General features: G+C 51.0%; 1 protein-coding gene across 8 annotated transcripts in view; it reads right to left on the bottom strand.

The window, feature by feature from the left end:
* Positions 1–11,077: 11,077 nt before the first annotated feature.
* The window catches only part of Slco2b1 (solute carrier organic anion transporter family member 2B1), a 48,476-nt gene continuing 38,582 nt past the window's right edge, over positions 11,078–20,971 (bottom strand). For all 8 annotated transcript variants that reach the window (XM_076846641.2, XM_076846642.2, XM_076846634.2 and 5 more), the window contains 5 exons: positions 18,533–18,698; positions 14,745–14,908; positions 13,982–14,046; positions 13,602–13,722; positions 11,078–13,074 (listed from right to left, as the gene is read on the bottom strand). In XM_076846641.2, coding sequence (XP_076702756.2) covers positions 12,894–13,074; positions 13,602–13,722; positions 13,982–14,046; positions 14,745–14,908; positions 18,533–18,698 — 697 coding nt within the window. In that variant the 3' untranslated portion in view covers positions 11,078–12,893. The remainder of the gene's footprint in view (positions 13,075–13,601; positions 13,723–13,981; positions 14,047–14,744; positions 14,909–18,532; positions 18,699–20,971) is intronic.

Below are 20,971 nucleotides of genomic sequence, written 5' to 3' on the forward strand. Positions count from 1 at the left end.
GAGGAATGGGTCTGTTTCTCTCTGTACCTCCTGGCACAGAGGGTACCAGGACAAGATGGCTTCTTCTCTGCCTGCCCCCACCCTTCGGTGGCAGAAGATGCAGCTAGAGAGGTTACAGAGCTTTGAATGCCAGGCTAAGGAGAGAGGCGTGACTAGGTTGGTTTTGTTGAAGGATTCTGGTGGCTGGGGCACCTCATTTGGAGACAGGATAGTAATTTTTCAATTTGGCCCTCTTCCAGCCCAGAGAATAGGAGATTAGATCTCAGCAGGAAGGTGGAAGATGGGTCTGGGGTCACTGCTCCCCCTTCCCCTTTCCTCCCTTTCCCCCTCTGCATTTGCTCTTAGCCCTGGGAGTTCCCCTGCAAAGGCATGGGGTCTAAAACCCACCCCCATTACTCGAAGGTGGAATCCAAACCTCAATCCCCTGTTATGTAAGTGAATTATCCTCTGTCCCCAACCAGCGCCAGCTAGATCTCCTCCTCCTCCTAATTGATTTAATCTTCTCATACCAGAGAGCTAGGCTGGGGTTGAGGAGATGGCATTGATCAAGAGCCAGCACATCAGTGACGTAGATGCATTAATTACAGGGAATCTGGGTCAGGGATTGGCTCTGGATGGCCCTGATTCTCCACCTCCCACACCCCCGAGTCATTTGGGTGTATGAAAGGACATTTCCAGCAACTCCTCATTCCTCCAGCCCCAGTCCCAGGTATAGAGAGTATCCCATGAGACCCTATCTGTCTCTCAGATCCCCCCAAACCCCAGCTCTGGACAGAATCTCCCTGTACTCCAGTCTGAGCACAGGACACAGATGAACCTAATTTACTGAAGAATGAAGAGATGAACAGAGGACTAAATTTTAGTGTAGGAAGAGACCTTTCTTGACTTTCCACGCCAAGCAAGTGTCCACTTTGCAGCTTTCTTGAAGGAAGATGCCAGGCCCTTCTCGTGCACCCTCAGGGGTGGGGAGCTCATTCCCCTGGGGCAGCCTTCCCTTAGTGATAGCTCCATCTGGGAGAGAGCCCTGTCTCATGTGGGGCTGTGGCTCCAGTCTTGTGGATTCCTCTGGAAACCAGCTCTGCCTCTGAGACCTCAGGGCATCAGACCTCATCTGCCCTCCAGATCCAGGGACACGGTGATCACCACCCCTGAGTTTGTGCTTCTCCAGGATGAACACTCCTGGTTCTTTAACATTTCCCCATGTGTGGACTTTCTAAATCACTCCCTACTGTATCTCCTGTGTGCATAAGCTATGGATAGCATCACCTCTCTAGATCCCGAGAGCAGATCAGACTCTAATGCAGTATGAATAGCTCAGGCCAGAGCAGGACCATCAGTCTTTTTTATCTCGTTATTGGATTTATATTGATACAGCCTGAAATTGCCTGAGATTTTTTGGGGGGGGCTTAGCACTTAACACTTCTGATTCAGCTTAAGCACACGGTCAGAAAACCCCCATGGTCATTTTTTTCTGGCACTAGCAATGGATAGTCTCCTTGAAATTGACATTTGTGACATTAGGAATATCTCCATGTTTCCTCCTCCATATTTCCTCTCTTGACCTACTTTGAAATTTTTCTTCCCATACAACAACACAATTATTTATCTACTTATTCACCCACACAACTGTCCAACTATACATCAATCCATCCATTTACTACTATCCGGTACACACCATTTGATTCATCTGTCCAAAGATTCACTCATACAGGCAGTCACCTATCCATCAAACTATCCATCTACAAATCCACTTACTTTTCATCCATTTTATATCCTCCTATCCAATCATGCACTTTATCTGTCCATCCAGTCACCCATTAACCCATCTATAAACCAACTCTCCCATCCACATGTTTATCCTGCAATCTTCTCTGTGTCCTAGTCACCTATGCATCGAATACTCATCATCCATCCATCTATTCATCCATTCAATATTTAATGAGATACTCTCACATGTCAAATCTTGTATTGAATATTCTGAGGAATTTGAAGCTGAATAAGATACATTCTCACACACACACACACACACACACACACACTCCTCATTATCCTTATAGAAGAGTATAGGAGCAGATAAAACAAATAGTGCTAAATACTATAAAATAGAAACAAAAATAAAGTTTGAGATTCAGAGGAGGAAGAAATGGCATCTGAATGAGGTTATGGATACTTTCCTGGTAGGAGAAATATTTGGTGTGGGTCTTGGTTGAACAGCAGTATTTGGATACATGGGTGCATTGGAAGAAGTTCCAAGTAGAAACAGCACATCAAAGACGTGGCGCCTTGAGAGCAGAGTTCACGTCTTATTCTTCATATCCCTGACAAGGTGCCTGTCAGAGGGCTGAGTACACTAAGAAACTCAATACAGTCTTGCTGATTGATGTTATCCTTCTCTTTTCTGACAGGGCACCCTAATACTTTTTTAAGATAAGAATTCACTCTTTACTTTCAAGAGTATTCTATAGTTGCCTTGCTGGATGGCCTTGGGCAAATCCCAAAACATTTCTGAGTTTCAAGTGGAATTTCTGTGTCTATGGGGTGCCAGGTGTCATTCTGACTAAACTGTGGCTCTCAACAGGGTCTCTTTACCCAATCACCACATTTCAGTCTCCACTCACAGCCTCTATCTCTGGAGAGCTTTCTCTTCCACCTCCATCCCCCAGGAAGAAACATGAGGTTTCAAAGTGTCTGGCTGTGTTACTGATTCATGCCTGGGTGGGGGCTGGGCAGGCAGTATTTAAGGGCAAGTATTCCCAGCCTAACGGAGTTAATTATGTTCATCAGGAAGGGAGAAGAGAAAGGAACAAGGCGCTCTGGTTATCTACTGGGCTTTAATCAAATTGAGAAATGAGGAAATCCATCACCCAGAGGCTGAGGCAGTTGGAGAGCTTCGCTTCCGCTGGCTTCAAGTCCTGTAATGGGTTGGGCGCTGTCCAAGGTGCTGACATCTCCACTGGCTCTGCGTTCCTGGGAGGAGCTGGGAGAGGACCACTCCCAGCATAGGGTTGGCAGCTTCTAGGAGAGGGCTCAGGATAGACCAAGAGAGGGTCTGGACATGTTGGGAGAGGCTGGAGTTTCTACTGTCCTTCCTGAATCTTCCCTTTTAAATTTATCTCTCTTTCTGTTAAGGAAAACATCCCTTTTGTGGCCAGAGTCCTGAGGAGAGACTGAGGAATCTACAGAGAGGGGAGGCCCTAGATTTCTTGTTGCCAGGGAGACTTCTGAGTCCATCTGAGAGTGGAGGCACAGTCTTTGACCTTGGGAACTTCCCTATCTTCAGAGAACACGTGGCTTCTGCTCTTATGCAATCCTCAGTTTAATGACAGAGACATAAACTTGCCTTTGGGAATTTATTGATCTGGTGGAGGAACGTCATTCAACCTCTAACTCTAACCCAAGTATATCTTTAGGGAGCCATGGCCTATGTCTACATGGAGCCTCCGTCCTGATAGGGAAGACGTGGTCTTCCTTTCGAAAATTCCCAACCAGGCTGAGGAGACATAACTCTTGGCAGAAGGGGAAGTCTCCCACATAAATAGGGGAACAGCTCAGAGCTTCACATGATTGAAGTTTTTGCTATTAGACATTTAGTGTCAATCATGGAATTCTTCCTGGTAGAGGTGAGTTTGAGTTGGGTTTAAAGAAAAGCAGAGATTTGGGTCCCTAGATCTTAGGCCCCTTGAGAACCATGACCTAGTCTTCTCATTCCCTCCTATCCCCTTTGGAATAAGGACGAAGTTGGTTATAGCAAAGGCTCTTGTTTAATGAATGACCACCAACATACAGGGACTGACTGCACCCCCTTGGTGACTTGAGAGACAGCAGAGTGGGGGTGGGGCAGGGATATAGGAGGACAGTGGCTAGAGTGCAGAGCCTGAGACTGGGGTGGGAGGGCAGAGGATAGAGTGGGCAGAGGGAGGAGCCTGATAAGTGCCCAGGCCACTGAAACACAGCATTTGAGGCAACTCCCTCATGTTTCTAGAGCTGGTGAGAGACATTTTATTGAACCTTAAATTGTTAAAACTAGAGACTATTAAATTATAAAAATCATAGACTTCTCAGCATTTTGAACCACACAATCATGGAAAAGTTTTAAAAACCATAACATTTTAGCAGGGAAGAATCACAGTGTCTTGAAATTATAAAACTGCAGAAGGTTAGAGTCAGAGAACTAAAAATCCATTTTAGAGAATCTTAAAGTCCAAGAATTTCAGAGTCAAATCAGGGGGGGGGGTGGAGACCCCAACAGTTCATTGACCCCCTTTATCTGTGTCAATTACAGTGCTGGGAGTATTCTCATGTTATCCCATTTAATTCCCACCACAAGTCTTAAGCCATTCATTTCCATCTCCACTCAATGCCAGACTTCTGACAAAGATTTATCAAACACAGGCTTGTGTAACCTCCATGAAAAAGAAGTCATTACATCTGGGCATAGCTCAAATGGCAGCTGGAGGGTTCTCCCTTATATAAGTTGACTCTCTCCCTATAGTGTTCCCACACTGGTCCAGTTCATATCCTCTGAGCTACCCTGTGCAAGTCTAATCTCCCACTCACACGACAGCTTTTCAGATGGCTAAAGACCGCCCTCATTGCTTTCTTCTCTAGGATAAGCTGGCTTGTTGATCATCTAACTAGAAATGGGACAGCAAATCAAAGAATATTTGAGCTGGAGAGGCCCTTAGAGGTCAGCCCGTCTAGAGACTTCCTTTCACTGCTAGGCAGTACGGCAGGATGGGTGGGAGCCTGAACCTGGGGGAGACCAGCCTGGCTTTGCAAGGCCGAGATCCAGCTCTGACTTGCTGTGTAGCCTCTTGTCACTTGGGTCTTTGTTTCCTTATCCCTAAAATAAAAAGAATAGTAATCCTAGCACAATAGAGTTGATGTGAGAATAAACGAGATAATGCAAGGGAAGCTGTCAGAGCGCTTGGCACACAGCAAGCAGTCAATAAATATTAGCTATAATTATTGGAGGCTCAGTCGGGGCAGGGACTTGCTCAAGATCACAGAGCAGCTCAGAGGCAGACCTAGGGTTAGACCAAGGACTTCTGCCTTCCTGCCCAGGGGCCTTCCCATCCAAAACATCTATCTACCTTCTTCAGAAAAAAAAGGAAAGAGCCCAGAGGGAGCAGGGGTACTTGGCTCCCTGAATCAGGATGCAAAGAAGGGACCACCTACCTTAGACATAAGCTTCTTGTTCCCTTAACAAGAGGCCAGAAGAAGATGGCGCCAGGGATGGTCTGGTGATTCAACAATGTCTCTGATGACCTGAGAGTTTCGGGTCCTAAGCTTGGGGGGGATAGCTCTTATGATCACATCAGTGCTCTGTCCTCCCAGGCCAAAAGGGTCTGGTAGCTAAAAGGGTCTGTTCGTTCCCCTCTTAGCCACTCATTCACCCAGGAGGAGTGCTTTCCCAATCAGGGAGCTCTCACATCATCTCATTGGCCAAAATAAGTCACATGTCTACTCTTAGCCCACTTGCTGGCAAAAGGGAAGACACTTCTATTCTGGCTTGGTTACCTCTGTGGCTAGGCACTTTACTACTGCAGGGAAGAAAAGGTGAAGGACAACAGGAAGGCAGCCGACAATGGCTGTGGCACTCACCTTCCGTCTTGTTTCTGGATGGCCCTCCCCTCCTCCGCCTCTGCCAGGAAGTCGTCTCCCATTGCTCTCATTGGCCAGCACAGCCTCTTCTATCATGCAATTGAGCGTTGCCTAATTCAAGTTGCATCCTGCTTTGTCAAGCTTTCTCATCTTCTCATGCCCAAATCTTGTCTTCCGAGCCTGGCTGGGATCATTGTGAGAGTAATAGTAACTACTATGCATAAGGACCTCCTGTGCACCAGGCATTATTCTAGGTCCTCGTGGGAGTCATCTCCCAAAGGCTCCCAATGATCCACATCTCCTGGCATTCACACACTTTGCTTTCTTCTCCCACATTATACCAGGGTTAGCATGGGTGACAGAATATGGCAAATGTTACAGTGTGTCACATCCAGGACTAGATGATAGAAGATATCATGGCTTCCATCTTGGTAGCACACATTCTCTTTTTGTGTGTGTGTGTGTGGGGGGGTGGTGGGTATTAAGGATTAAACTCAAGGGCACTTGGCCACTAAGTCACATCCCTGGCCCTATTTAGTATTTTATTTAGAGACAGGGTCTCACTGAGTTGCTCAGTGCCTTGCTGTTGCTGAGGCTGGCTTTGAACTCACGATCCTCCTGCCTCAGCCTCCCAAGCTCCTGGGATTACAAGCGAGTGCCAAGGTGCCCAGCTTCTTTCCCAAATCATTCATTCTAGGGGAAGTTAGTTTCCATGTGAGGTGTGACCTTATTTAGAGGCCTATGTAAGAAGGAGTATCAGTCTGGCCAACTACCAGCAAGGAACAGAGTGGGCTGGGAGGAGGATCCTGCAAACTCAGTCAAGCCTTCAGATGAATACAATCCCCGCTGACACTTGACAGCAGCGTCAGTAGTGATTCTGAGCCAGCCCCACCCAGTCAATCCACTTGTGGGTTTTTGACCCTTGGAATCATGTGAGATTAATAAATACTGGTTGTTTTAAGCTGCTAAATTTGGGGTGGGGGAGGGAATTCGTTACCCAGCAACAGATGACTACTTCAGTGCTACACTGTCACATTCAATTCTCACAATTCCGATGGATTGGAGTTTGTATCTCTCCCTTCTGAATGGAAAAAATAAAGCTCAGTGGAATGGAGTGACACCTAATAAGTGGCAGAGCTGGGATTTGCCCTCCTGTCTCTTGGTTTCCAAAGCAGAAGGCACCTGTTTTATCATCTGGGATGTCCCAGCATAAAAATTGAAGAAATAGGACATGAAAAAGTGGTCTCTTTCTCTGATGCGTCCACCTCCTCCTTTATTCCATTCCAACCAGATTAGTTAGCTGCTACTCTATCTATCTATCTATCCATCGTGTAGTGATTCGGGGTCAAGCTGGCTTACCGCAAACAACATGGGAAATTGAAAGGGGGATGGATACCTAAGCTCTTGAGTGACCTTGGACAGGTTCCTACACTTTTTGGACCTTAGTTTCTTTACCTAATCCATAGGAAGAATAATCTCTTTTTGCCTTCCTCTCCAGGGGGCCATGAGAAGTGTTGTAAACATGGGGAGGTTTGCTTTGAGGAAGGAACAGCCCTGACCCGGGCTCTCTGCCCAGCACATCTACGTCTGTACAAGTGGTGGGGCACCTTTTCCTCTCCACCTCCGTCTAGGTTCAGGGAATAGAGGCACTGGGGGTCTGTCCTGACCAGCTTCTTGAGCCTCACCCTCACCACGCCCTCTCTCTCAGACCAGGCTGCAGCCCTACAGCACCAGTGGAAATTTCCCCAGGCTGCCAGGAGCTTTCTGTGTGTTGAGACTTTATCTCTGCTGTGTCTTTGGTCTAGACACCCTTCCCACCTTCTCCCCTGGGCGCACTCCTTCTCAGCTTTCAAGACTCAGCGTAGACGTCCCACTTCCAGAATGCTGCTCCTGACCTGGATCAAACCTCCTACTTCTCTGGATCATTGCTCCAGTCTCCTGCCTGAGTTCCTGGCTTCCAGCTTCTCTCTTCCACTCAAAGCCCCCACAGTGCCCCCAGCGCCTTTCTAAAATACAAATCTTTGTCTTGTCACTTCCTGCTTAAAATAACCGGTCAATGGAATAATCCATCAATCAATGCTTCAAGGGCTCCTCCTTGCCCTCAGGAAAGCATCCAAAGCCTTCGGCTGGACTTCAAGGCTTGGTCCCTGCTGCCTCTCTGCTCTTTCCTGATTGTGCTGCTCAAGCAGTACACCCCAACCACATTGCTCTTGACACCATATTCCAGACATATTGCTCTGTCTTTTCTCATCCCTGTTGTTTCTGCTGTCTACCCCCATCTTCTACAGATGGGGAAGCCCTGCTGAATCTTTAGGGTCAGCCCTGCTATAACCTCCTCCAGGAAGTCTTCCCGGTTGCACCCAGGGAGAGCCACGGTTTCCTCTTCTCCCCTTTCCTGTGTAATTGCTTGTGCTTTTGTTACTATTTGTCAGCTGTCTGCTTCCAGGAGGGGTTTCCCTAGAATCAACTCTATCTGACACATGGTTGTGTCCCAGCAGTGCCAGCAGAGGGGCACAGAGCTGACACGCAGGTTGGGGAGGCGAATGAATGAACGGATCCATCCTAGAATCACCACTCCTCAGCCAGTCTCAGAACTTGTGCTTCCCAGGGCAAACCCACTTTATAACCAAAGGGGAAGGAAAAGGAAGGGACTGAGCTGGAAGGGAGAAAGAAAATCAATAAAAATGTAAATCTAGTGGAGAAAAGCTGTCCCAAGCTGGCTGTGGCAAGAGATAAGACTGGGACGGCTGAGCCCTGGCTGACAGCGGAGGAGAGATTAGGGGACAAGCAGAGCTGTGGCCAGGGCAGGGCAAAGGGAGTGTGTCTCCTCCACCCCCTCCCCATCTCCTCCACCCCCTCCCACTCTCTGCTCCGTGGGCTCATTAAATCCTTCCCTGCGCAGGGGAAGGGGAGGAGTCTGACAACCCTGATCGTCAGGTGCCCCTCCTGGGTGCCGGAGGAGCATTATTTTATCTGTTTTGCACATTATGTGGGGGCAGACATCCTGATCAACCTTACTTTGCAGGTGAAAAAAACTGAGTGCAGAGGAGTTGTCATTTGTTCAGGTCCCTCCAGGAGACTAAGATCTGCACCTAAATCTGACTGTCTTTACAGCTGTCATCTTCGCATTCCATGAAGGGTCTGGACCTGAGACCCTGGATTTGCAGGGGTCTCGCTCAACCTCTGAAATTGCACATGCAATTGTATTTGTTTGTATGTGTGTGTGTGTGTGTGTGTGTGTGTGTTTTAATTATGAAGAGTCTATGTCTTTAATCAGATCCCAAAGGTGATTGCTACCTGTTCCCCTTCCCCGACCCACCCATTGCCTATCCTATGCCTCTCTGGAGGTGGTGACTTTGAACTGGGCCTGGAAGGTTGGGTAGGAGTTCGTGAAGCAGGGACAGAGACAAGCCCAGGGGTGGGGGGGGGGGAGCAGGCCGAGTGGGAGGAGGAAATGGCAAAGCAGTGTGGTCAGGGGAAGAATTCCACACGTCCAGGCCTTGGAAGGGCTGCTCTCTCCTCACTCATTAGTGTGCCAATCATGATTCCTGGCTCCCAGCTCCTGAGTGGTGTCTGCCTGACTTGGAAGTTCCCAGCATACATGTGCAAGTAAAGGAACTTGGGCCAGGCGTCAGGACGTCAGTCCCCGTCCAGTCTTCTGCTGGATTTTCCCACCAGTAGACTCCAACAGTAAGACTTAATGTCCTCTCCTCCCACTCCGGGAGCAGGGACAGGAGCGTAAGCAAATACTGTGGCTCTTTTTTTTTTTTTTTGGTTAAATATTATTTTAGGTTTATTTTTTAGTTTTAGGCAGACACAATATCTTTATTTTATTTTTATGTGGTGCTGAGGATCGAACCCATGCATGCTAGGCGAGCACTCTACCACTGAGCCACAACCCCAGCCCATACTGTGGCTCCTCATTGGCCACAGACTATACTGGGGAGGACTGATCCTTAAGGGACGTCCAGCCCTTCTCTGCTCCATCCCTTGGTTATTGGTCCCATGTCCCCCTTTCAGTGACTCCTGAGCCTCTTCACCCTTACCAGTCTGGAAGACTTCAACCATAGAGACAAGAGTCATCTCCTCCAGCTCCAGTTCAACCCAGAGTTGGGCTCCCTGTGAGGTTCATGAATTTTGGGCATAAAAGCCTTGCCCTAGGTCCAGGTCATGCCTCACCAATGACTCATATTGTCATATTTTTGTGAAATGTACACAGGTAAGACACTCTGACCACAACCCAGATTGCAAATTTCTTTCCACTCCAATGTCCCTGTGTCTCAATGACACAAGGGACCATTGACATTTCTGGGATCTGGCCGAGGGGGGAGTCATGTTGAGGGTAGATTGAATTCAGGTCCTTATGTTTATGTGGATCTCAGATAGTTCTGTGTACAGGTAAATCACTGTAGCCATCTCTGCATAAGAATGGCTTCTAAGAATAACCCTACCAATTGTCCACCTCACTTGGCAATATGACATTAAGGTGTCATATCATGGGATAAATGTGTTTTGTTTCTTGTGACTTGAAAATATATGGGGAGAGGAGGAGAAATGGGAGATATAAAGTTTGAAATGTGCAAAGCCAGAAGCTGGTCTGTGGAAATGTATTTTAGAGGTATGCATGACAGTTAGTTAAAAACTATTTTTCTGAATCGTGTGTAGAATTTTTTTTTCTCATTCTGGGTAAATATTCACTTTCTTACCTAATTTTGTTCAGGTTCAGCATCCCTAATCCAAAAATCCAAAAGCTGAAATGTCCCAAAATTCGAAGCTGTCTGAGAGCTAATGTAGTAGTACGAGTGGAAAGGTCCATACCTGACCTTAGATCATAAGTTACCATCAGAACACAGGCTAAGTGGGTACAGTGGGGCACGCCTGTAATCCCAGCAATTCTGGAGCTTGAGGCAGCAGGATCATCAGTTCAAGGCCAATCCCAGAAGAAACTTAGCAAGGCCCTCAGCAACTTAGGGAAACCCTGTCTCAAAATGGAAAACAAAAAGACCTGGAGATGTGTCACAGAGACACATTGGTGAGGTCACGCCTCACTAATGGTTAAGTGCCCCTGAGTTCAATTCATGGTACAAAAACCAAACCAAACAAAAAACAAAAAGCAAATTCCCTGCAGGCTATGTAGATGAGGTGTCTATGAAACAAAAATGAATTTTATGTTTAAATTAGGATCCCACCCCTAAGATATCTCATTATGTATGCAAATATTACAAAATCTGAAAACAATCCAAAATCTGAAAGACTTCTGGTCTCAAGCATTTTGGATAAGGGATCCTCAACCTGTATTCATAATTTTGAGCTCTTTTTATTAAAGAGGTCTCCCCAAATTGTATTAACTTCAGTTCCCAAAAATCTGGATGCAACCCTGACTCCACCCTATTTTTTCTGTGTGGTCTTGGGCGAGTCGCTTATCCTTTCTGAACCAGTTTCTTCCTCTGGAAAATGCGAATGACAATGTGGATAGGTGAGGACTCGCACAGCCTCATGACTTTATTTGAATCATTTCTGAAACCATTACTAGAGGATATAACCCAGCCAAACGGAAATTAGACCAGAATATAAAGAGAGAGAAAGATGCAATATACCAGAAATAATGGTGCGCACTGAACCTAGTCAAACTTAAATCTAAATAACTGGAAATAATGTGGTTGTTGCAGACCTCTAATGCAGTTTATAAGAAGGGATTTTTGTAATAAAAGAGACATTATGCATGAACAAATTTAATAATAAGCTGTATCTATAATTTCAGATTATTTCTGTGAAATTTGGGCAACAAGAGGGAAGGAGAAGAAATATAAACACACTAAAGGCCTCATCTGGTTGGAGGAGACTTTGAAATTATTGGCATTGATAAATGCAGGTCCTGCTATTTGATAAACATTTACAGTCAATCAGTGGAATAAAGCAGGCCTGAGAACATCTATCTTTCCTTCTTCTCCTTTCTCATGGGAAGGCCCCGGAGCCCTGGCATGGGGAGCTGTTCAGAGGACCTGAGCCACGTGTTCCCAACTCCAGCTTCTCCCCAGCCCCCCGCCCAGGGCTGGGCATACAGGGGTGTGGGAGTCTCTGCCTCCCCAGAAGCAGGTCCTAGCCAGGTCAGGGGTGTGGTGGCAACAGAGGGGCTGGGAGGAGATCAGGAGACCTTTCTTCCTCCTGGGAAATATCCAGGCCAGATAAGCCAGGCCAGAAACCCACACAGGCCTGATAAAGCAAAGGATCCCGTGGTTCAGACCCCAGCGCTGCAGGGTAGCTGTGTGCAGAGCTGGACCCTACTACTCTTAAAGTGAAAGGTCCCGTGTCACGCTGATCCAGGCATCCCAGAGAACCAGATGCTGCCCTTGACGTGTCACTGAATCAGACATTGTACAACCTCAGTGATACAGACTCAGGAACAAGGCAAGAAACGGGAGGAACTAGGATTCTATTCACAAAAGTCACAAAAGTGGTCCCTGGTCAATGTGTGACACCTCCGCAGTGCAGAAAGAGCTGTGAGCAGGACTGAGTATGTGTTGGAAGTTAGAATGTACCCACATCTGGGGAGGGGTCTCCCTCTGCACACCAGGGCCCCTGGGGCAAGGGCTAAGCCTCACCCCTAAACAGTGGCCCCCTGAGCATAAGGGCTGGAACTTCCTGAGCCAGAGAGTGAGTTTCCCCCTCAGCTAAGGCTCCCTTCCCCTTCCCAGGCCCAGTGGCCCTGAGTGAGGCCAGCTTCCTCCCCACGGGGCTTCCATTCGAGGCCAGCACCAGTCTTGGCCTCCAGGGGGCGCCAAGTGGACATGTCTTCAAGGTGGCCTGGGGCTGGGGAGACCTGAATTCACTTGACCACACAGATGGTCAGAGCCAAATGAGCCTGGCAGCTGGCAAGCTCATTCCCACCTGACAGAGGAGGTGCTTGGGACTCAAGATGCTGGGCTGTGGCCTGGTGTGGAGGGCAGCCTGGACTACTGTGGTCCATTTCCCTCCCCTCAGGCACAGGAGAGATATGCAATCTTTCCACCCAGGAAAGTTTGGTTCCAGGTCAGTTGTCTGGCAGGGGAAGGAACAGGGAAGACCCTCTTGCTTTAGAAGTGGCCAACACAGCAACCCCCCAAATAACTCCTTGGTTCCAATAAGCAAAAGCCCAAAGAGGGCCGGTAGCTTATCCAAAGTCACACAGCAATTTAGGGAAGGAGCTGGAATCGAAACATAGTGCTCCTGACACCCAATCTTGGCCAAAGGACTCAGAGGAGGTACCTCTGTTGACCATCACTCATGGACAGGTGAGGCCAGGGGACAGCTCACACACTGGAATCCTCTGGCTGCTTCTTTGGCCCTGACATCAGCCGTTGCTGCTCTAGGCCAGGGCTGGACGTGGTTGATTTGTCCCCTGCCTCTTTGCTCTGCTGCCTCAGGATGGCCAAAACCAAGGCAAAGCAGACCAGGGAGCCCGTTTTGAAGAAGAACTGGAGTCCAATGAACCTGGGGAGAAACAAGGGACTGTTGGACTCAGGAGCCCCAGGTCCAGGGCTCAGATGTCCTCGGGCTGGGGCTGAGTGGAGTCAGCTGATACCATTCATGGTGCCATCAGAGACCTTGAGGCTGGGGGTGGGGGGCACAGACTCCCAGTGGGCCCTATCCTGGAGGAGGCAGGGAGGCTCTGCAGAGGGAGCCTTTAGTGGGGCAGAAGCCAGCAGGTCCTTCCCACATCCACCCTAGACCAGAGGCCTTGGAGCCTTCAGGTTGCTTTAAGCCCCCATTGTACAGATGGGTAGACCGAGCCCCAGTGAAGGCAGACAGGGCTTTTCCCCAACACCACCCTCATCTCTCTTACAGTTGGGCAGCTACTGATTCTCCTCATCCATACAAGAGGGAACGGTGTCCTGCACCCAGGACTGGGGAGTTTGCACTGGACATTTTAATGGGATCTCCATTCCCTGCTGGTGTCCTACTTGGGATTCTGAGGGTCTTCCCAGCGCCTTACCCACGTCCCCTGGCCCAGGTCTCACCGGTTCCGGAGCAGGTCATGGTCATAGTAGCGGCAAACAGCTCGACGCCCACAGCTCAGGGCCCAGTACACACAGGTAGTATCAATGGCGCTGCCGTGGATCACAGGGCTGGGCATCCAGGCTAGGGGAGGATGTGCTCAGGGGACAGTAGAGATCCAGCATTCCCAGGCCCCTCACAATCTTTCAGGGGCTCTGGGCCATGGTGGGGGCCTCTAACCCACCCCTTTGCTATGAATCAGAGGAAGCCCCCATCAGACTGGCCTCTACTTGCACCTGGGTTGGGTCTGCTGCCCCCTTGCACCTGTGCCCCTGCAGTCTGGCACACAGGGGACATCTGGGTCCCCATCACCACCACCAAAGGGCCCAAGACGGCTCTTTACCCAGAACTCTCAGGAGCATGAACTGGATCCCCACAGCCAAAGTCTTGTCTTCTTTCTTCACTCCCCTAACAAGCAGGGACACGGCAACATGAGGGCCGGCGGCTGTATGAAGGTCACCATGCCCTTCTCTGCCACCACCCAGGCCAGCCCCCTGCCTGCCTCCTGGACCCCTGTGTCTTCTAATATCTATGAGGAGCTTCATTCCTTTCTAATTTTCTACAAAGTAGATAGTGAATAAAATAATCCCAACAGAAGGAGGAGTTGGAATGATCTTGCTCTAAGGTCTCCTCATCCCAGCCTCTACCCTGGGGGTCCTCGACTTTGGACTCAGGTGACAATCTGTCAGGCCTGGAGGGCACTGTCAGGACAAAGGCCAGGAAGATCTTGGACCAAGAGGCAGTACTGGGCACGGGCTGGATCTGTGATGGGCGCTATCTGCTCGTGACCTTGGCGGGGCCTCAGGGTCATGGGCCTCACTTTTGCAGTTTGGTCTCCTGGGTGCAGCCCTTGTGGCTCACCCACTGTGGTTAGGGTCAAGTGGAGTCCGCCTCCTCCTTACTGAGTGATTCCTCACTTGGGGGAGGCCAGGCCAGGGCCTTGGGGCAGGCGTCCCCTCCCCTGATGCGAGGAGGGGCCTGGCTCTGCTGGGACCCCAGTCCTACTCCCCACCCCACACACTTTCTGTAGAACTGGGGCCAGTCCCTGAGCTTCCCACTGTGGCGAAGGGCCTCTTGGTACACCCCCGCCCTGCCTCTGCCTTCACCTTAGAATGAGCATGAAGGAGGGGGTGTGGGTGAGGCTGGCCAGCGCCGCCCCCAGGCTGACCAGGAGAATGAAGGGCAGCACCAGGTGGCTGCAGGCCGAATCGCAGGAGCCCGCAAGCACCGGACCACGCCCGCTCACGCAGCTGCAGTTGGTGTAGAGAACCTGGGGTGGGAGAAGGGGAGTGGAGCCTTCAGAGCCTCCAAGGGCAGCGGCCTGCTGAGGGGCTGAGGCTGGGGAAGGCGCCCGAGGCGCCCAAGGCCCACAGCCAGCTGGGCTGGCACTGGCTGGAGTTGGGACTCTGGTCCCTTAGCAGAGTGCAGATGGCTGGAGAAACCACGCAGGTGCCTGGACAGACTGGGCAGGGCCTGGGCTGTGGCTACTGGAACGAGAGGGAAGCAGAGAAAGAAAGCGGGAGGGACTGGGAAGAGCAGAAGCCCCAGAGACGCACCCAACGCAGGGAACCGCCCTGGAGCGGCGCCGGGTGTCTGACCACAGCCTGCGTTCACACTCCCTGGGAGCCGGGGACCTCCAGCCAAGGGCTCTATAAGAAGTGGTCTGGCTGCAGTGAACTTGGGCACTTGATAGGAGCAGAGCCAAGCCAGGAAGCTGGGCTTTTCTTTCCATCAGATCAGCATTTCTTGATGGGTGTGCCCAGAGTTGCAGGTGGGCACGGGTGTGTAGGGGTGGGTACTGTCCACTCTCAGGGCTGCCAGGCTGCCCTCTGCCTCTCTCTCCTCAGCCATGGCAGCCTCAGACACTGCCCTGTGTGAGCAGGCTAGGGAGTCCTCAGGAACCTGGCCGGGGGACCTGCAAGCCCAGCAGAGATGGAGCTGAGGGTGCTGAACTAAGGATGCCCAGGAGGCTGCTGGGAGGGTGAACTGGTGGGGTACAGGAGAAGGGCCCCATTGTGGGTCAGGGTTGGATGGGTAAAGGAGTTTTGATTTGAGATTATTTAGGAGGTAAAATTAAAGAAAGGTCCACATGCATGTGAGAGAGAGAGAAAAAACAAAGGGACTTCAGCTTGGGTAACTCTTGGATGCTCTTTCCATTGTCCTGCAGAGCTCATGTGCAGGACAGGGCTGTGCTGCCACATGTGTGTGACCTCCTAAGTTCACACCATGTCATACTGCAGGGAAGGTGGTCTTAGCCCTTTGCTACTGGCTGAATAGCCCTCTGGCTGGAGATACAATGGAGGGACAGGTGATGGGAAGCGCATTAAGGCCAAGTTCTGGCAGAGGGATGTCCTGCCACTGCTCCTTGGCTCAGAGGTAGAGGCTCTGGGATGGACTCCAAGGCCAGACTTTTCTCGCAGGATCTGCCTGACCCTGCACTCATGTTTATCCAATCTTGGCAGAAATTCTTCTCACAGATGCCCTTTGTCTTTCCTGCTGCCTCTGACTCCCATTCCCTGAAAGCTCAGCCCCATCCTTTGAGTCTGAGACCCCCCTAACACCCACCCTTCCCCTCTCACCCCATCACTCACTTGTTCATGGAGCACAACCATCCTGTGCATAGATCCACCCATCCCTAAGCCCAGGTGCTCTCAGTGGGCCTGAGGAGGCACATGTGCCAGGGAAACTCGAGCCAGCAGGACCCCATGTATTGACCCTGACTAGGCCACACCCTCCTTCCAATACTGTACCCCAACTAAACCTCTGTGGTGGTCCAAAGCGGCCTGGCTGGGGCCAGAGCCTCAGGATCTGGTATTAAGATTCTGCAAGCTGGGTGCGGTGGTGCACGCCTGTAATCCCAGCGGCTTGGGTGGCAGAGGCAGGAGGAGTGCAAGTTCAAAGCCAGCCTCAGCAACTCAACGAGACCCTGTCTCTAAATAAAATATTAAAAAGACCTGGGGAGGTGGCTCAGTGGTTAGGCACCCCAGGTTCAATCCCCAGTACAAAAAAAAAAGAAAGAAAGAAAGAAAGAAAGAAAGAAAGAAAGAAAGAAAAAGAAAAAGACTCTGGGCATTGCTTGGTCTTTTTCTGGGTCTTCATTTCCCATCTGCACAATGGGCATAACAGGAGTGGTACTGGGTGCTTCGAATCTCTAGGCACAGTGCCAAGTGCTCTCACGGATGATGCCATGTGGCTCTTCACTTATTAATTAATGAGTTCACCCTGGAAAGCATTTATTTAGCTCAGGCCCCATGATCTAGAAGGCATTCCATAATACCATCTCTGTGTACAGACTAGGAAAATGATGCACAGATCAAATAATCTGCCTAAATCAATGGAGCCAGGTAGAGGCAGAACAGGGATTTAAGCCAGGTGACCCGGCCCCTCAGTGTTCAGGGACCCATAACTGTAGGAGTTTGCCACCTACCCAGGATCTTGTCCTGGGCCTGATGGTCCTGGAAGAGTTTTCAGAGAGGTCAAACGAGGTCAGGACAGTGAGAGCTAGGAGGTCCCAAAGACTGGGACAGCCGTTATTCCAAACACCAACAATTGACACAGCTGTGGCTACCCCGGCTGGCTTCTGAAGGCCCACCAGCCACAGCCACCAGTCACAGCCACCAGCCAGGTGTTTTCCTCTGCAGAAGCTGGGGCCCTTCATCTCCCTGGAGGAGACTTGGGTTTGGTGCTCATGCCCAGCACTAGAAGTTCTGCCCAACAGGTGGGGACTCTGGAGAGGGGAAGATGTTGTCATAACAACCAGGCTGATACCCCCCCACACACACACACATGCTTGAATATAGCCAGGGCCTAAGGAAGGAGGGTATTAGCCCTATTTGTCATTTGGGGGAGCAGAGGAGAAAGGGGAGGGGCAGTAGTGGGTCTTGGGCAGAGGCCCAGGTCTGCACAGAATGCTGCGGCTGCTCACACTGCCCCTATTTCACTTCTGGGAGCTCCCTGAAGGCCAGGCCCCTTGGCTGTAGGTCCTCAGTCCCCTGCACAGGGCCAGACACAGAGGAAGGGCTCTGAGGAAGCTTCACTGAGTGACTGGCTGGGTGGCCTGTGCCAGCCTCCCCACTGTCTCTGTGCCTCCTGCCTCTGCTCCTTCCTCCATACCAAGGCCTCAGGTGTGGCTGAGCGCAGATATGATGCTGCCACTCCCCTGCTTAACCCCCCCAGGGCTTCCCATGGATCTGCCCGAAACATCCCCACTCTTGCACAGGCATCCACTGTCCTTCCTTTTCTGAGTCCACCCATCAATTTCTTCCAGATCTTTTTTGCGATCCTGGGATTGCACCTGCTAGACGAGCACTCTATACTGAGTTATGTCCTCCCACCCCGCTGCCCCGCTGCCCGCCTTTCTTCAATTTTGAGAAAGGAGCTCATTAAGATTCCTGGGTTGGCCTCAAACTTGCAATCCTCCTGCCTTGGCTTCCTGAGTAGCTGCGATGACAGGCATGTCCCACTGCACCAGCCCAAATCTTTACATATGCTGTTCCCTGACCTGGAAAGCCCTTTCCACCCAAGTTCCGGTTTTCCCATCCATCCTTAAAGGTCTGGTACAAATGCAGGGCCCTTGGAGCCCTCTGGGACCCACCGGAGTGGGTGGTGTTTCCTTCCATCTCTGCCCGTCAGCACCCCTGGAATTCCTGAGAGCTCTTTTCTTTGCAACCTCCCTGAACAGAGAGCTGGGGGCCAGAACTGACCCACCTCCCGGGGCCAGGCCGGTGCTGTAAGCTTATTGAGAGAATAATGTTCTACATCTGCCAACAGAAGGAGAAAGAGACAGAGGCAGAGCTCCAATAGAGTGGGAGGGTTCAGAGGAGCAGGGACAGATCTGCAGAGATGCAAAGGGTAGAGGCCCCGAGGGGCACAGTTATGCCAGACACTGCCTCACCTGGCTTTTGTCCAGGCCCTCCTGGGCCACTTGGCTTGTGCAGCCGGCGTGGCAGGGCGTGATGTACTCCACTCGGGTGCTGGGGTCGCAGACAGGGTTAAAGTCGTCTGACGGGCAGGAGCAGGGCTCCGCACAGCCTGGAAACAGCTCCAGCCCGGGCTGCGTACTGATGGGGGTGAAGGACAGATGGCAGGGTTGGTCCAGCTCTCCTCCCTTGGGCCATGAGCTGGAGCCACCCTGGCAGCTCCCTGGGAGCAATGGCCAGAGACCCGAGCTGTGGCTGGGGTTTCTTGCTGTTGGGTGACCCCGTAGAGGGGCCGTGGTGAGCTCCTGCAGCGGGGGGGTGGGAGCGGGGAGAAGGGTAAAAGTTCTTGAGGTCTCCTGCAGGAGAAGGGGGGAGTCTGGGCTGGAAGCCGTGGAACCTCTTATCTGCCCTCAATCCTAAGGAAATGTCTCTGCTCCTCAGGGGCCCTTCCCTAGGGAATGCAAGGGTAGTTCCTTCTAGAACTTAGTGTTGGATCAAGGGGCCATTCTCTCTGGGAGGTGGGTAGCTTCTTATTCTCAGAAAATGACAGTTTTTATACAGGGGGACTCATGGGAGACTTGACCAGCTGTGGGACCTCCAATGCTCCTGCCTCGCTCTGGGCCTCAGTTTCCCTGTCTGTCAGCGGGGCCAGGGCTCCTTCCTGCCTGTCACCCTCCCAGTCTCTTGACCTCGCTGCTCATTCTATTGTCCCGATCACTGAGCCCAGCCCCACTGCCTCCCTCCTGAGGGCCTGCTACCAAATCTCAGGGATGTCCCTACTCCAGGGGGTCAGGGCAAGGTGGGGGTATACAGGGGCAGGAGGTGAGAGAAAGGCTGAGTCCATGGGGGCAGATCACTCTGGGACAAGGACAGGGAGATGTCTCCCTGGGATGAAGGCTAGGGTCTGGTTCATGCTAGGAGGGATCACAGCACACCTGGGAGGAGAAAGAAGCCCAGAGAGGCTGATGCTTTGTACAGGGTCACACAGGAGGCCAGCGTCAGCCAGGCTGCAGAGGAGGGAAGCAAGGGGAAGGCTGGAGGTTCCCACCTTGGGTTTGGGGAGGGAGTGGGGCAGAGACCCAGGCTGATGGCAGGTCTGGCAAGTTTAGCAAAATCTCAGTCCCATGAAGAAGAGGAACTGACAGGGCTGGGGAGGCCAGGAGAGGAACAATGACTGAGATGGGCCTCTGGAAACCTTGGGGGGGGGGAGCAGGGAGGTGCTATCAGGGCAGAGGTGAGCTTCTCCCTCCCTTAGGTGGGAGTCTCCCCTGAGCCCGGGGGTGGGGGGCATCACCAGCACAGCCCTTTCCTTCTCCTCCCTGTCCCACAGGCCTGCTCCCATCCTGGTACAACTCCTTTGGGAGGGGACACAGGTTGGTGCTATCCTGAGCCTAGCCGAGGACTCCTCAGGAGGCTGTGCCTATGGGAATCTGCCTAGGGAGAGGCACTTCCCAGAGCCATCGGCCAGCAGCTGGAAGGCTGAGCAGGTGAGAGCTGGTGGGGGTGGGGGCTTCCTCAGTTCCACCTCTCTCCTTGGATCTCATTGCTTCTGTGGGGAGAGTGCTGGCCCAGGCTTTGCCTCCTCCCAGCTGGCTGGGTGATCTTGCCGCTCTGAGTCTCACTAAAATGGATAATACGGGGGCCCACTGCTGGGTTGAGTGGGAGACCCTTGACTCTTGGGAGCTGTCCCTGCCTCTTGTGAGTCATGCACAATGGTGCACATCTGTAATCCCAGTAGCTTGGGAGGCTGAGGCAGGAGGATTGCAAGTTTGAGGCCAGCCTCAGCAACTTAGCAACTTAGTGAGGTCCTGAACAACTTAGCAAAACCCTGTCTCAAAAAAAAAAAAAAAAAAAAAAAAAAAAAAAAAGTGGATGTGACTCAGTGATTAAGTTGCCCCTGGGTTCAAGTCCCAGTACACAAAACAAAAAAACATGAGAAGTTTGACTTGCTCAGTTGGTCCCTAAAAGCTTCTTTAGTGACTTAGAACTGAATGCTGATGAGAATCTAGTGAGATCAGATGTCAAAGCCAAGGAGGGAGAGGAGAAGGAAGGAGAGAGGGGCAGGAGGGAAGGGTTGACTTTCCCCAGTTACTTAAAAAAAATTGTGATAAAAATATTCATTTAAATATTAAAACAATTACTTTTTGCTATAAGGGAAATCATTGTAAGGAACTGGGTCCCTCCTCCATTGAGAGGTTTCCCAAAGTCATGGCTGCAGTGACCAGACTGGGCTCTGCACACTCAAGGCCCCGCCAGATGGTTGAGCTGCCTCACTGTTCTGTTTGAGAAAAGAAAGGAGAGAAGGAAGGGGAGGGAGAGAGGCCTGAGGACGGGACCTGGGATCCCTTGGCCCTGAGCAAGGCCCCGTGTAGCTGCAACCAAGTGGAAGAAGCCCCAGGTGAGGAAGGCTGGCA

The sequence above is a fragment of the Callospermophilus lateralis genome, chromosome 2, assembly GCF_048772815.1.
Source record: "Callospermophilus lateralis isolate mCalLat2 chromosome 2, mCalLat2.hap1, whole genome shotgun sequence".
Taxonomy (NCBI): Eukaryota; Metazoa; Chordata; class Mammalia; order Rodentia; family Sciuridae; genus Callospermophilus; species Callospermophilus lateralis.